The sequence below is a fragment of the Stegostoma tigrinum genome, chromosome 4 (assembly GCF_030684315.1).
Source record: "Stegostoma tigrinum isolate sSteTig4 chromosome 4, sSteTig4.hap1, whole genome shotgun sequence".
NCBI classification, from domain to species: domain Eukaryota; kingdom Metazoa; phylum Chordata; class Chondrichthyes; order Orectolobiformes; family Stegostomatidae; genus Stegostoma; species Stegostoma tigrinum.
The window spans coordinates 27,740,185-27,756,449 of record NC_081357.1 but is presented as its reverse complement, the minus strand read 5'-3'; the positions used below and the strand labels follow the sequence as shown (position 1 = coordinate 27,756,449).

Genomic DNA, 16,265 nt, shown 5'->3' with positions numbered 1-16,265 from the left:
TCACTTTTTATATTACAAATAGCAAAGGTCCCAACACTGATCCCTGAGGAACGTCACTAGTCACAACCCTCTAGTCAGAAATGCACCCTTCTACTGCTACCCTCAGTCTATGACCGAGCCAGTTTTTAATCCATCTTGCAAGCTCATCTCTGACCCCATGCGACTTCACTTTCAGTAGCAGCCTGCCATGAGGGACCTCATCAAAGATCTTACTGAAGTCCATGTAGACACATCCATTGCCCTACCCTTATTGATCACCGTTGTCACTTCCTCAAAAAACTCAATTAACTTAATGTGACGTGACCTCCCCTTCACAAAACCATGTTGCCTCTCACTAATACACCCATTGTTTTCCAGGTGGGAGTAAATCCTGTTTCAAAGAACCCTCTCCAATAATTTCCCTACCACTGACATAAGGCTCACTGACCTGTAATTAGCTGCATTATCCCTGCCACCCTTCTTAAACAAAGGAACAATATCGGCTATTCTCCAATCCTCTGGGACCTCCCCTGTAGTCAGTGAGGATACAAAGATTTCCCTCAACGCCTTAGCAATTTCCTCCCCTGGCCCCTCTCAATATTCTGGGGTATATTCTATCAGGCACTGGGGACTTGGCTACCTTAATCTTTTTCAAGACCCCAATACCTCCTCTCTTTTGATCTCAGCATGACCCAAACTGTCTGCACACCCTTCCCCAGACACATCATCCACCAAGTCCTTCTCTGTGGTGAATACTGATGCAAAGTACTCACTTAATACCTCACCCATTTCCTCTGGCTCCACACATAAATTCCCTTCCCTATCCTTGAGTGGGCCAACCGTCTGCCTGGCTACCCTCTTGTTCTTTATACCTGTATAAAAAGCCTTGGGATTTTGCTTAACCCTGTTCACCAATAACCCTTCATGACCCCTTTTAGCCCTCCTGACTTCATGCTTAAGTGGCTCTCGGCTTTCCTTGTATTCCATCCTTGCTTCATACGTTCCCAGCCTCCTAGCCTTGATAAATGCTGAAATAACAAGGTGTAGAGCTGGATGAACACAGGCAGCCAGGCAGCACCAGAGGAGAAGGAAAGCTGACGTTTCAGGTCTGGACCCAAAACGTCAGCTTTCCTGCTCCTCTGATGCTGCTTGGCCTGCTGTGTTCATCCAGCTGTATACCTTGTTATTTCACGTTCTCCAGTATTGGCAGTTCCTACCATCTCTTGATAAATGCTTCCTTTTTCATTTTTGATTGGGCTCACAATATCCCTCTTTATCCAAGGTTCCCTAAATTTGACATACTTATCGTTGATCCTTATAGGAATGTGCTGGTCCTGAGTTCCCAGCAACTTACACTTGAAAGCCTCCCACATACCATATGTTCATTGGCCCTCAAACATGTGCCTCCAATATAAATTCTTCAATTCCTGCCTAACATTGTTGTAATTAGCCTTCCCCCAACCTAGTTCCTTCACCTGACAACTACACCCACCTTTATCAATCAGTAAGTTAAAGCTTACCAAATTGTGATCACTGTTCCCGAGCTGCTCCCCTACTGAAACGTTGACTACCTCGTCCTTACAAACTCTGCCCCATCTGAACCCAAAGCACTAAGTGGGTCTAAGTGTCTTTTCCCTAGGGCAGGGAATTTCAAGACCTGGGGGCATATTTTTAAGGTTGAGAGAAGAATAATTTTAAAAAATGACTTCAGAGGCAATTTTTTTTACACAGAGTATGGAATGCATGGAATGAACTTCCAGAGGAAGTGGTGGGTACGGGTACAGTTACAAGATTTAAAAGACATTTGAACAGGTACATGAATAGAAAATGTTTAGAGGAATATGGGCCAGGCACAGGCAAGTGTGACTAGTTTAGTTTGGGAATATGGTTGGCATGAACTGGTTGGACTGAAGGGTCTGTTTCTGTGCTGTATGGCTCTCTGTCTCTAAAATTGAAAGGGGCATCACTGAGTTGGCAAAATATTTGATGTAATTTTCCGGCTAGGTTTGTGTGGATGCAAATTAAATCCGCTATGTCATCAATCATTCTGTCTTTGCAAAGTTTTTCTGGTTACCAGAGAACATTGCACAAATAATAAGCATTTACACTGATCAGATACTATTGGCAGTGCCTAGGTTAATCCCACTGTTGATGACATATTGTAAGCTAAAAAAAGAAGAAAACTGTGTCCCTATTACATTGTGGGCCTGACTTTTCATGGGTTTCCAAGATCAGTGCTCATGGGCCGTTTGTCAAGGACAACCAGGAATTGTTATACCTTCTGATTTAAAATTGACTGCTAGCAATTTTATTTTTTTTTAAGATTAACTTGATACCAATAATCAATCATCTTTCTGAAATGAATGCTGCTGTAGATTCTGACTAATTTTCTTAATTATATATTTAGAACTGTAACACTGTCCATGGAATTAATTAGATAGCTCTTTTACAGAATGACTGAGGCCCTTTGGGGTAAATGCCCTTCCAGTGTGCTATATCACACTAAGACTCCAAGACCTCATTGGTTTAAATACAGAGATTATCACAAGATCGAATCCTTGGCGCTTCAATTCAGTGTAAAAGTTGGAATTACATTGAAGCCATTCGGTCACAATGATTAAAAATGTCTTGAGATATATGTGCCCCCTGTACAACAATCAGATCTGAATGGTTTCTTGAAACTTTGTGTTCTGCACCAATTGCTGCCTTCCTTTTCTAATTTGGAAAGAGGCAATGTACAATCACGCCACTAATTATTGTTCTCTTTGAGTCAAGGGAACCCAGGAGGTAACCAGGATTGGAGATAATGGGAACTGCAGATGCTGGAGAATCCAAGATAATAAAATGTGAGGCTGGATGAACACAGCAGGCCAAGCAGCATCTCAGGAGAACAAAAGCTGACGTTTCGGGCCTAGACCCTTCATCAGAGAGGGATGAAGGGTCTAGGCCCGAAACGTCAGCTTTTGTGCTCCTGAGATGCTGCTTGGCCTGCTGTGTTCATCCAGCCTCACATTTTGGTAGCCAGGATTGGTTGACTGGGGGAATGCATTACTGTGGTCTACACGGACTTTAGCAAGGTTTATGATAAGATCCCTCATGACAGGCTGGTCAAGAAGTCACAGCCCATGCGATCTAAAGCAAAATGGTCTGTTTTAATCCAAAGTTAGCTGAGAGGTGGGAAGCAGACAGTGATCATAGAGGGATATTTCTGTGACTGGAAGTTTGTTTCCAGTGAGGTTCCGTAGGGTGTGGTGCTGAGGCCCTTTCTGTTTGTGGTGCACAGTAATAACCTGGATTTAAATTCAGGGGGAATGAGTAAGAAGTTTGAAGATGGCATAAGACTACATGGTGTTACACAGTGAGGAGGTTAGCTGTAAATTGCAGGAGGATGTCAACAGACTGTTCAGTTAGAATCACCGCATCCCTACAGTGTGGAAGCTTACCATGTGGCCCATTGAGCCCACACCGACCATCTGAAGAGCATCTCACCCTATCCCTGTAACCCTGCATTTCCCATAGTTAATCCACCTAACTTGCATATGTTTGCACTGTGGGAGGAAACCAGAGCACCCGGACGAAATCCATCCAGATATGGGGGCACATGTGCAAACTCCACACAGATCTCACAGTCTGAGGTTGGAATTGAACCTGGGAGAGGTAGCAGTGCTAACCACTGAGACACTGTGCCACCTCAGTTGGACAGGGCAGTGTATTTTAACATGGAAAGAGGGCTAACAAAGCAACGAATTATAAGATGAATAACAGGATCTTGGAAAGTACTGAGGATCAGAGAATACAAAAGCTGGAAGATTATGCTGAAACTGTGTAAAATGCTGGATATTGCATGCAGCCCCAGTCACCAGAAGAAAGGAAAGATGTTTTGATAATAAAGAGTGCAGAGGAGATACGTCAGGATGCTGCCTGGGCTGAAGTGTCCGAACTAGAGGAAAGATTGGATTGATTAGTGCTGTTTCCTTGAAGTAGGAAACATTGAAGGATGTCCTGACAAATGTGTTAAGATTGAACAGTGTTGATAGGGTCAGTAGGAAGGCAAATTTTTCATTAATGCAAGAGTCAATAACCAGCGAGCGTAGAGGTAAGAAATAGAAGCCTAAGACAGGAGTTAAGGAGAAGCTTTTTCATTAAGAAATTGGTAGGAGTGCAGAACTTACTGCCTGAAAGGCTGCATGCATCAGAAACTCTCATAATACGTAAGCAGTGTTTAAATACTTGCTTGCATTGCCATAGCTTCCAGAGCCGTAGACGCCGACTGGAAAATAGGATTGATGTAGTCAGATCTTCATTTCATGACATGGATATGATGGGCCAAATGGCCTTGTTCTGTGCTATAAATGTTGATGAGTCTCTAACTTTCAACCCCCACAGAATCCAATGTTGGATAACAGTGCTTCATAAACAAAAGTTTCACTGCCATAATTTCTTTCTGACTGATGCTGTCAGCCATGACCCAATAGTAGTGCAATTTCTCTAAGTTAGGAGTTTATTGGTTCATATTCCACTTTATGAATTTGTCCACAGAATCTAGCTGACACAGCAATGGGAGAGGGGCGTGGTTGATCCCTGCACAGTAGCAGAGGCCGGCTCGCCATAAAGTTCCATGTGTTGTCAAAGGTAGATCTAAAAGATCTCATGGCAGAATGCTCTGGCCAGTAAAATCTCTAAATTGACATCAGGTTAAAAAAAAACAAACTATAGTCATCATCCCATTACTGTTTGTAGGAGCCTTGTGTGTATAAAATTTGTTGTTACATTTACAGCAGTGTAACAGTTACTTCACTCAAAAAGTACTATGTTGGCTTTATAGCATGTATAGACATTCTGAGGTTATGAAAGTTGCTCTATTTCTAAAAGGCTTTATAATCTCTGATTGTTATTTTGAAAATTAATTCATGGGATGTAAGGATTGTTGATCAGGCCAGCATTTATTGACCATTCCTAATTGTGCTGGAGAAGGTGGTGGTGAGCTGTCGTTTTGAACTCATGCAGTCCATGTGGTGTAAGTTCACCCACAATGCTGCTAGTGTGAGAGTGAAGAAACAGTGATATTGGCCAGTGCATAATTTGGAGAGGAACTTGCGGGGATGGTGTTGCCAAGTATCTGCTGCCCTCGCCCTTCTTACTGGCAGAGGTGTGTTTGGAAGGTGATTCCCAAGGAGCCCTGTTAGGCTGTTGTAGTGCATCTTGCTGCTACTGTGCATTGGTGGTAGAGAGTGAATGTTGAAGGTTTTAGGTTGACTGACATCGAGTGGGGCTCCTTGCCCTGGATGGCATCAATGCTCTTGAGTACTGTTGCAGTTGTACTTCTCCAGGCAAAGTGGCAAGTTTGCGTCGTACTTCTGACAGGCTTTGGGGAGTCAGGGGGTAATTATCTGTTAGAGAAATCCCATTCTCTGACCTGCTCAGTATTTACATGGCTGCTCCAATTCAGATTCTAGCTAGTGGTAATCCCCAGGATGTTGACAGTGGAGGATTCTGTGATAATATTGCATCAAGGGGATGGTGGTTGGATCCCGGATGATACAATGTGAGGCTGGATGAACACAGCAGGCCAAGCAGCATCTCAGGAGCACTAAAGCTGACGTTTCGGGCCTAGACCCTTCATCAGAGAGGGGGATGGGGTGAGGGTTCTGGAATAAATAGGGAGAGAGGGGGAGGCGGACCGAAGATGGAGAGGAAAGAGGATAGGTGGAGAGAGTATAGGTGGGGAGGTAGGGAGGGGATAGGTCAGTCCAGGGAAGACGGACAGGTCAAGGAGGTGGGATGAGGTTAGTAGGTGGATGGGGGTGCGGCTTGGGGTGGGAGGAAGGGATGGGTGAGAGGAAGAACAGGTTAGGGTACAATGTGAGGCTGGATGAACACTTGTCGCACCCAGTCACTGCCTCATATTTATAACATAGAACATAGAACATAGAACAGCACAGTGCAGGACTTTTGGCCCACCATGTCTATTCCCACCATGATGCCATTCCAAACTAAATCTTGCACATGGTCCGTTTCCCTCCATTCCCCGCCTGTTCATGTATCTGTCTAAATGCCTCTTAAATATTGCTATCGTATCTGCTTCTACCACCTCACCTGGCGGCACATTCCAGGAAGCTCTCATCTTCTGTGTAAAAACTTGCCTCACACATCAGCACTAAACATTCCTCCTCTCACCTTAAACCTATGCCCCCTAGTATTTCACATTTCCATACTAGGAAAGAGACTCCAACTATTCAAACTATCTATGTGTCTCATAAATTTATGTACTTCTATCAGGCTACACCGCATTCCAACACTCTAGTGAAAGCAATCAAAGCTTGTCCAACCTCTCCTTACGCTAAGACACACCAATCCAGGCAACATGCTGTGACAAATCTCTTCTGCACCCTTTGCAAAGCCTCCAAGTCCTTCCTGTCCTGTGGCAACCAGAACTACACACAATACTCCAAATGTGGCCTTACTAAAGTTTTAGACAGGTGCGATATGACTTGCCAACTTTTATACTCATTGTTCCGACAATGAAGGCAAACATTCTGTAGGTCTTCTTTACCACCTTATCCACTTATGTTACCACTTTCAGGGAGCTATGGACTTAGAACTCAAGATCCCTCTTGACATCAATGCTGTTGAGGTCTTGTGATTTACTGTATACTTTTGGTGCATTTGACCTCCCAAAATGTATCACCTCACACTTGTCTGGATTAAATTCCATCTACCCCTTCTCTGCCCAACTTTCCAACTAATGTACATCCTGCTATGTTACTTTACAAGCTATCTCACTATGCAACTCCACCAGTTTTCATGTTGCCTGCAAACTCCCTAATCAGATCACCAACATTTTTATCCAAATCATTTATATATACTACAAACATCATGGGTTCCTGTGCTGATCCTTGAGGAGCACTGCTGGTCACAGAACTTGGGTCAGAAAAACATTCTTTACAACCATGCTCTGTCTTCTTTTACCAAGCCAGTTTTGTATCCAAATGACCAAGACACTATGGACCCCATGTGTTTGTAAATGTTAAATTCCATTTATCAGCTCAAGCCTGAAAGTTGTTCTGGTCTTGCTGCATTTGAACATGGAATCGTGCTGAACATTGTGCAATCATCAGCGAACATCCCCACTTCTGACCTTATGATGGAGGGAAGGTCATTGATGGAGCACTTGAAGATGCTTGGGTCTAGGACACTACCCTGACAAGCTCCTGCAGAGATGCCCTGGAGCTGAGATGCCTGGTCTCCAATAACCACAGCCATTTTCCCATGAGTCAGGTATGGCTCCAACCACTGGAGAGTTTTCCCACTCATTCTCATTGACGCCAGTGTTGCTAGGACTCCTTGATGCAACACTCGGTCAAGTATGACTTTGATGTCAATAGCAGTCACCTTTATGTCCCCTCTTTTTTCTCCCAGGTTTGCACCAGGATTATAATCAGATCACAAGCAGAATGGTCCAGATGGAACCCAACATCACTGTTGATACCTAACATCATCTCATTGATAAGAGGACACTGATGAGGCAGTATTTGTTCGGGTTGGAATTGTCCTGCTTTTACGGTACAGGTCATACCTGGGGCAATTTTCCATTTGTTGAATAAATGTTAGCATGTTAGCTACACTTGATCTATTTGGGGGCACAGCTAGTTGTGGAACACAAGGCTTCAACACTAATACTATAAAGTTATCAGGACAATAGCCTTTCCCAAATCAAATGCCTTCAGCCATTTCTTGATATCATCAGAGTGAAGCACATGGGCTGAAGACTGGCAGCAGTCCTCAGGAGGAGGAGATGGATATCCACTTGGCACTTCTAAAGGACAAAAGAACCAGAAGCAGGAGTAGGCCATCTGGCCCCTTTCAGCCTGCTCTGCCATTCAATAAGATCATGGCTGATCTTTTTGTGGACTCAACTCTACTTATCAACCCTCTCACCATAACCCTTAATTCCTTTTTTGCTCAAAAATCTATCTATCTTTGCCTTAAAAATATTCAATGAGGTATAGCCTCAACTGCTTCAATGGGCAGGGAATTCGAGATTCACAACCCTTTGGGAGAAGAAGTTCCTTCTCAACTCAGTCCTAAATCTATTCTCCCTTACTTTGAGGCTTATGCACCTTGTCCTAGTCCCCCCGCCAGTGAAAACAACCCCCCTGCTTCTACCTTATCTACTCCCTTCATAATTTTATATGTTTCCAAAAGATCCCCCTCATTCTTCCAAATGAGTACAGTGCCAGTCTACTCAATCTCACCATAAGGCAACCCTCTCAACCCTAGAATTAACCTAGTGAACCTCCTCTGCACCCTCTCCACATTAGTGAGCTATATGGATTTCTGTGATATTTTGACAATGGTTTATTGGTTGCTGTCAGGTCAGTTTTTAATTCTTGATTTGCGACTTGAATTCACATTTCACCTGTGGGTGGGATTGCGTTCCTTAACCCTCAGTGGATTACCTGGGTCACTGGGTTAGTAGGCCAGAGACTATACCACTATATTGCCGCTTCCACGTCCTCATGTAGTGTGTTAGACCGTGTTGGGAATGTGTTACAGTAGAGAAGTGACATCTGGATTGGCAGGACTTCTGAAAGGACTTGTTTTTTTCTACCATGCTGACAATATACTTCTTACTCAGAAGAGCTCTACATGTGGCAGATTCTTCAAAATCTCATCATCATCCTCTGACCGTGATACTATCATTGACACAGATTGCTAGGTACATGCTCAGAAGTTAATTCTTTACTGTACATAATCTACCTCCTATTCATTTTTTGCTGCATCATACTTCTTCAACAGTGATAATGGGAACTGCAGATGCTGGAGAATCCAAGATAATAAGGTCTCTGATGAAGGGTCTAGGCCCGAAACGTCAGCTTTTGTCCTCCTGAGATGCTGCTGGGCCTGCTGTGTTCATCCAGCCTCACATTTTAGTATACTTCTTCAACAGAGTGCTTTTCCAGTTGTTGAGGAGTAAATTCTAATCGAAGCTGCCATTCATTTGTTTCTCATCCTTATTGTTGACATAGGCAGCATTATTCACTTGGTACGATTCAACAAATTCCTTTTCAACAAGTCTAAGTAGAGCAGGAACAAGAAAAAGACATTTAATTTAATTTAACTCTTAATTCTGTGTGCAAATCTCAAGTCGTTTCTGAGAGTTGAAGCAGGGTTGAATGTTGGTAGTGTGGGAATAATCCTGCCAAAGAGCTGAGGACATAGTCGATACCCTTGGCTCTATCCACAGGAATACAGAAGAGGGTGATTAATCCATGAGTAACGCTCAGTTCTAAATAGCACCTTCGGCAGCAAAACTTTGCAACAAGTTGGCTCAAGTTATCATGTTAGGGGCAGCATTGTGGCTCAGTGGTTAGCACTGCTGCCTCACAGCACGAGGGGCCCAGGTTCAATTCCAGCCTCGGGTGACTGTCTATGTGGAATTTGTGCGTTCTCCTAATGTCTGCGTGGGTTTCCTCTCACAGTTCAAAGATGTACAGGTTGGGTTGACTGGCCATACTAAATTTCCTACCGTGTCTGGGGATGTGCAGGCTGGATGAATTAGCCATGGGAAATGTAGGGTTACAGGGTAGAGGAATGGATATGGGTGGTACCTTCGTCAGAGAGTTGGTATGGTTTAATGAGCTATAAGGATTCTATGATTATTATCAGTGGCACTGCTGAAGATATTTGTTTATGTGGTGATCTAATTCCTGACTTTTCCAGGAATATTTTGTTCCTAAAGTCATCTCTCTCTACATCAATAATTCAGGCCAGTCAAATTCACTGTCTGGTTACGAATTTGAACAGCTCTTTATTTTACTGAATGCTGTGATAAATGATCAAAAAATAACGACAACTTATAAAGCACCTTTAATGTGTAAAAATGTTGTAAAGCAAAATTAGACACTGAGCCACATAAAGCATTATAATGACTAGGAAGGTTTGAGGAATGTTTTAAAGGAAGAAAGCAAGGTAACATGGCAGTGAGATTTAAGGAGAAGTTTAGAGCTCTAAAGCTCAGGTCCTGGGCTATAAGTGTGGAGCAATTTCATTTGGGATGCTCAAAAGGCTAGTGTCAGGAAGACTAATAATGTATTGTTACTGTTTGAAAGCTTGGATAACGAAGTAGAGGACAATTGACATCATTTTTGGTTCAATGAAGATCTGACATATTTTTAACAGATCGGAAAGTCATTTTTGAATAAAGAGCTTTTCCAATAAATCATGTGATTTTAGTTAATGACTGCTAAACACGCAAGGATCGTAATTGCTCAGGTATTTGCTATCTTAAGGTTTACAACTTAAAGGGACAGAAAGACATGCCCCGAAGCAGGTCCATTCAGACAGAAAATGGTTCAGAGGAAGAAAAGAGGTCCTTTACAGTAGAGATGCTGTTGGTTTGGCAGTTTTAAACCAGTCAGGGCTGAGTCGCTTAGAGGAAAACCCTAGAAGCAGAAGACTGTGGAGGTATCAAAGAGGTAAGACATGAATTTAGGGAGCCCATGTGTGGTTGTAAGTGAACTGTGTTAGCAGCTTGATTAAGGGCCCTGGGAAAGATATTAATGATAGAAATTGCTTTGAGTGAATGTACAGAACTTTGAAAAGGAAATCAGTTCTGGTTATGGCAGCTAAACAAGGAGTTTTAGTGTAAAGCCTTCACTTAGGTTGGGATTAAAAGACTCGAATCTTTTTATCTTATAGTTTTAATAAGTCCATTTCAAATAGTTCATGTATGGTGTAATATATTTTGTAATTTTCTTTTGTGTGTAATAAAGTTCTGAGATTTTTTATTAAAAGTACATTGACAGGCTCTTGTGATCATATTTGGTGACTGACCACCATGACAAACAGAAGCAAAAGTAAAACAAATAGTCAATTAGGCCAGGTTTCATGCTGGGATCTGACTTACCCATTCATAGATGAATGCAGATATCTCCAAGAGTGGGGCTGGAGGACATTGTGGGCTTAAAATTATTAGAAACTTGCAGGATACCTGTTGCAAATATTTTACTCAGAGTTGCAAGTAAATGTGCTGCTTACAAGGTCCAAATAACAGTTTCTGGACATACCAAATTGCTGTTGTGCAACAAAGACTTCATTCATGGAATGAATGTCGCTGGCTAGGCCAGCATTTATTCCCCACCCCTAAGTGCCCAGTGGCAGTTAAGAATCAACCACATTGCTGTGGATCTGGAGTCACATGTAAGCCAAACTTAGTAAGGAAGGCCCGATTTCAATAATGGTAATGTTGTCCAATGTCAAAGAGAATTGATCGGACCCTGACAGGAATGCATCATTAACTGAGGAATTGCAAACGTCACTGATCATTGCACAGCCACATTTCTGACATTTCTGAATAAGGGTCCCACCCCGAAATGTCAGCTTTCCTGCTCCTCTGATGCAGCCTGGCCTGCTGTATTCATCCAGCTCCACACTGTGTTATCTCTGACCTTATGATGGGCTGATGGTTGCTGAAGCCAGTTCTATATTTCCCCTATCTTTGTTTGACATAATGCTTTCTGCTTTTATTCCTAACTTCTTGTGGTGATTTCTCCAGACAGAAGAAATAGCCTGTACACCTACCATATAGTATATTTGTTATCAACTTCAATTAGATCACCCCTCAACTTTATAAACTCAAATTAATGCAAGTAGCCAATAAAAAAAACCCTTTAAATCTTGGAATGATTCAAATCAAACTTCACTTGTTGTTCAAAGCTCAAAACTGAATGTCATACTCCAAAGAAAAACATGAAATATTTTGACATTCAAAAAATTTCATTAAAACGAATGCTGCCCATGTCCTCATTGATAATAATCCACAGTGATGTCAGCCAGGTTTTATTATTAGGAAAATATTTATTTTTGATGCATAATAATAACTTTGGCTTGGGACAATGGTAAAGTTTGCAGGTGAAATTGCAAGATTTTGACCACAATAATCAACAAAAAAGCTTGTGATAGACTTCTGTATAAACAATATAAATAACAGTATTTGCTACTTTTATAAGTATGGAAGATCCTAAATTTGTACTAATTTGCTGCCTCGAACCAATATTTCTATCCTGGCTGGTGAGGATGCCAGAGAAATGCAGGAACAGGGAGGTAAGACTATTGAAAACTGTAGTTTTCCACCCTGGATGAAAGGAGCACTCACATTGATATGGTGCTTCATTATTACACTTAGAAATGCCTGAAGGTGCTTCAAACATGATGAATTACCTTGGAGTGCAGAGGCTTGATTGGCATCACATTCACAGTCATCCTGACACTTAGTAGAAGCAATGTCAACCAACTGCAAGATATACTGCAGAAATTCACCAAAGATCCTTCCAAACTCATGACCCTTTCCATGTTTGGATTGATATGTTTGGAAGATTGGTTGATGGACAGTAAGCAGAGAATGTGACCACATTACCAAACCTACATAATGATAAAAAGTATGAATGTATAAGAGAGGCACTTCTGACCAGCTGCTATAATGGCCAAGCTCTGGATGCAATGTTCAGCAAAAGTTTGATTTAAAAGGACTGCAAGAAATGTTGAAGGATTTTTTACCATGTTACTTTAAAGGAAAATTGATCTCATAAATTTGAATTAAGGTTGTTAACTCCTGGCATTGCTTGGTATTTGTGTCCTCCTACAGCAAATTTGTACTTGGCCTTATTATACCTTGGAGGAGAGGTGATGGCTTAGTGGTATTATTGCTGGACCATTAATCCAGGCACCTAGGTTCAATCCGACCATGGTAGATGGCAGAGTTTGGATTCAATAACAAAAATCTGGGATTAAGAGTCTGATAATGACCACAGAACCATTGTTGATTGTCTGAGGAAAAACCCACCTGGTTCACTAATATCCTTTAAGGAGGGAGACTGCCATAATGCCTGCCCCTAACTAATGATGCACTGAAAGAAGGAAATACTTGGAAGCAGTAATATTTGCAAATCCTTTTCTTCATTTGCAATTCCAAGTAATTCCAGGTGCTGAATTAAAACAGTATTAGGTAAAATAAAAGCCACAAGGTCAATCTGTCTATTCAAACGTGTAATAAAATAAAGAACTCAGTAAAAATATTTTTCCACGTAAAATCTAAGAAGCTGCTGCTGTGGTGACTGACAGTTTCCATTCAGGCCAGCCTTTGGTTAAGATTCACAGTTTGAAAGTTCATGAATGTCTATGGACATAATGTAAATGTTTAATAACGTTTTGCTTTTCTCTCCACTTTATTCGTAGAGAACTCCTTGCCAAAACTAAAACTATCTGAAGAAAGTGTCATTACTTCACCGTCAAACTCCAACTCAAGCTTTCCAGGAATGACAGCAGGAAACGGGCTTTCCGAAATGCCAACTGGATCGAAGGATCACGGGAGTGTCCCCATCATTGTACCATTGATCCCACCACCAATACTGAAACCGCCAACAGGTAAGAATCAGCTTTGTGCATGTGCAGGCAAGAGATGGGAAGGCACTAAATCAGGCTTGACATTTGGTGTTTGGGTCCATGAGAGCACAGACACTGATGGGAGCACTGAAACTGTGCAGTAAGGTCAAGGGTGCAGTGATAGTGTCCCTAAATCTTGGCTAGAAGATCCAGGTTCAAGTCATATCTATTCCAGAGGGTTAATACATCATGTCTGAACAGTTTGATTAAAATATGCATAATCAGGTCAAGTACAGTTATGGGACTCGAAGTAAGAACTGCAGCCAGCAACACTGCTACCCAGAGGACATTCGTCCAGGGTTGTCAAACCCCTCACCCAACATTGTCTTTTCCTTTTGTTCTCCAAAATTGAAGACGAATCTACAAGATACAGCCACAAATAACCCAAGTGGAAATTCAGTGGGCCGTTAGAAAACAAAACATGTGCTTTTTAAGGAGAAGTCATTGAACACTTTAGTTAATAACAACGAAAAAAGTCTGCAGTGGGTGAACCAAAATGCCATTTGGCTGATAATTAAAAATTGTCCAGTCGGGTAATGGGACTCCATGCTACAATAGGCTCTGGGTGTGGGGGATACTCCTGCATTTAATCACTGGGGCCTGTGCTCTACAGATGCTCGGGCTCCGGCTAATCAACGAAATAGCAGCATACCAAACACACAGGACAGAGGGTATTCCTGTCTCCAATCACGTGGAAAATTTCAAGTACGGGGCTTCAGACAGAGTCTCTGAGGAGGTGCTCCTGCAGTCACAGGCTGGTTCTCTTTGTGTTTATAGCTGAAAGGTTTTGGCATGAGCTTTGGCATGATAAGTGACAGAGGGCACCTACAATGGGGTTTTGAACAGAGAGAAAGTCTGCGAGGGGGGAAGAGAGAAGGTTTGGGATAGGCAGGGAGATATTGAGAGGCCTCAAGGAGGAGGGAAGAGATACTGCAATGGTGAATGAGAAAGGAGACTGCAACATGGAGGGCGGAAGAGGCTTTGAAGTGGAAAGGAAACTAAGAGTAGGTGGAGCTGGAGGGAGGCTTCAAGGAGTTAGGGAGAAGGAGGGAGGCTACAAACTGAGGCTGTGTGAGGAGAAGGAGGCTGAAAAAGAGAGTGAACACTTTTAAACCTGACGTGTGTGAATTTTCGGTTCAGTAAGATCCAAGTAAAGCAATGAGGTGTACTGTTCTATGTTCTATGTTCTATGTAATGAAATCCTTGCAAATTAATTTGGAATCTCTTGCTTAAGTATGCATATGTTTGCAAGCGACCATAATGGGATGCATACAATATAGTGGACAATGTTGAACATTGAGTCAATTGTTAAACTTAAATCTGAGACTGAGATCTAAGAAGCAGTGGAAAAGGTAGTAACTGTCTGGTTAAAATCTTCCAGTTTTGTGAATATGCAATGTAAATACTTCAGTTGTGGCCTCATCAGTCTGAGGATGGGAAGTTTCGGATGATGGCTTTTTGTGTGTAGATGTGTGTTGTTTATTATGAAAAAAAAACTTATCACCTTATGCCTGTTGTCTTGTGTTACTAGATTTAGATTACTATGTCTTTCTTTCAGATTACATGAGGTCTGTGATGTGTTCATTGGGTGGTGTAGCATTATTTTAATGGAGGATTGATAATTATTGAGGGTATTGATGGATTCTTCTAACTCTGCTTTTGTATGAGTCCAAAACCCCACATATCATAAAAATACTGAGGGTGTTGCTAGAAAGTGACTGCACTGTTTCATAAATTGAGTAGCCCATGAAAATCAAAAAGTATCCTTTGAGAATATCTCAAGGACAGGTTAGGGTGTGGTGTGTGGGGGGTAGAGGGAATAATACACCGACCTCTGTTCCCAATTTCGAAGGATGTGAAGGAGAGAGTTAAATATGGGAGGAAATAAGAGGCCCAGGAAAAAAAAGGACAAGTAATGGTTCCAATGCTATCCCTCCCTCCTGGCCTGCTTTCTAAATGGCACGGGAAGGTGAGCGCGGCAGGGATATTTGTTTTGAATGATCAATGGCAGCTCTGTGGAGTCAGGGTGGTAAGAGGTAGCTGTTCATGTAATGACACATCTAGGAATACATCTTACTTCAGTGGCAACTCTGCCCCATGGGGACAACAAAGGCAGCACCATTAGGGTCACAGCGCCAGTTGCTGTCTTCTCTCCCTCAGTTGTTAGCTGCGGATGAGGGTGAGGGGAGGTTTCCTGTTTCCTTGCTTTGTGACTAAGTTACACTACATGGACATAAGTGGGTCGAATTGTGACTTCAGTGCCTGAAGATTGATACATAACTGGAATTATATCCCTGACAGACAAATGCCGTTAATTAAACTGACAGGTCACACGAACAGTACAAAAAGAATGTCCACACTCATAACATCTTCTATACCCAGCAAGAGGTGACACCGAAAGTGCTATGAGATTAGTTTATTTTGATCTATCCTCAGGGGAGATGGTGATATGTGACACAGTGTGTCTGTGCAGTCTTCTGTGATTGTTTAAAGGGAGCACGAGGGAGACCAAAGTGGAATTGCTCTGATTTTGATTTTAAATTATCCTTATTTTTACCGGTTCAAGTTTGTCTCCACAGTTGGCTGTACATTTGATTTGGGATGCTGGTGCACAAAGATTACATCATTGAGAAAGCTGATGGTTGATGTACCTGTCTGATGGCAGTTTCTCTCTCCTTTTCATATTTTTGTGTATGCTCAGACATGGGAAGTGTAGGGCACAGGGAAGGCACACTAGGAGGAGGCGTGAAAAAGAAGTGTTTGTAGGTTTTCAGAGCCAGCCTAATGCCTGTGCTACCTTTGTGACCACATAGGAACCTGATGGTCAACATCAAAGGTATCTC

The 16,265-nt window shown here is 42.2% G+C and overlaps 1 protein-coding gene across 10 annotated transcripts in view; it reads left to right on the top strand.

The window, feature by feature from the left end:
• The window catches only part of sobpa (sine oculis binding protein homolog (Drosophila) a), a 338,847-nt gene that overhangs the window by 131,547 nt on the left and 191,035 nt on the right, over positions 1–16,265 (top strand). For 9 of the 10 annotated variants that reach the window (XM_059645243.1, XM_059645246.1, XM_059645244.1 and 6 more), the window contains exon 3: positions 13,216–13,404. In XM_059645243.1, coding sequence (XP_059501226.1) covers positions 13,216–13,404 — 189 coding nt within the window. The remainder of the gene's footprint in view (positions 1–13,215; positions 13,405–16,265) is intronic. The other variant, XM_059645247.1, reaches the window with a different exon arrangement.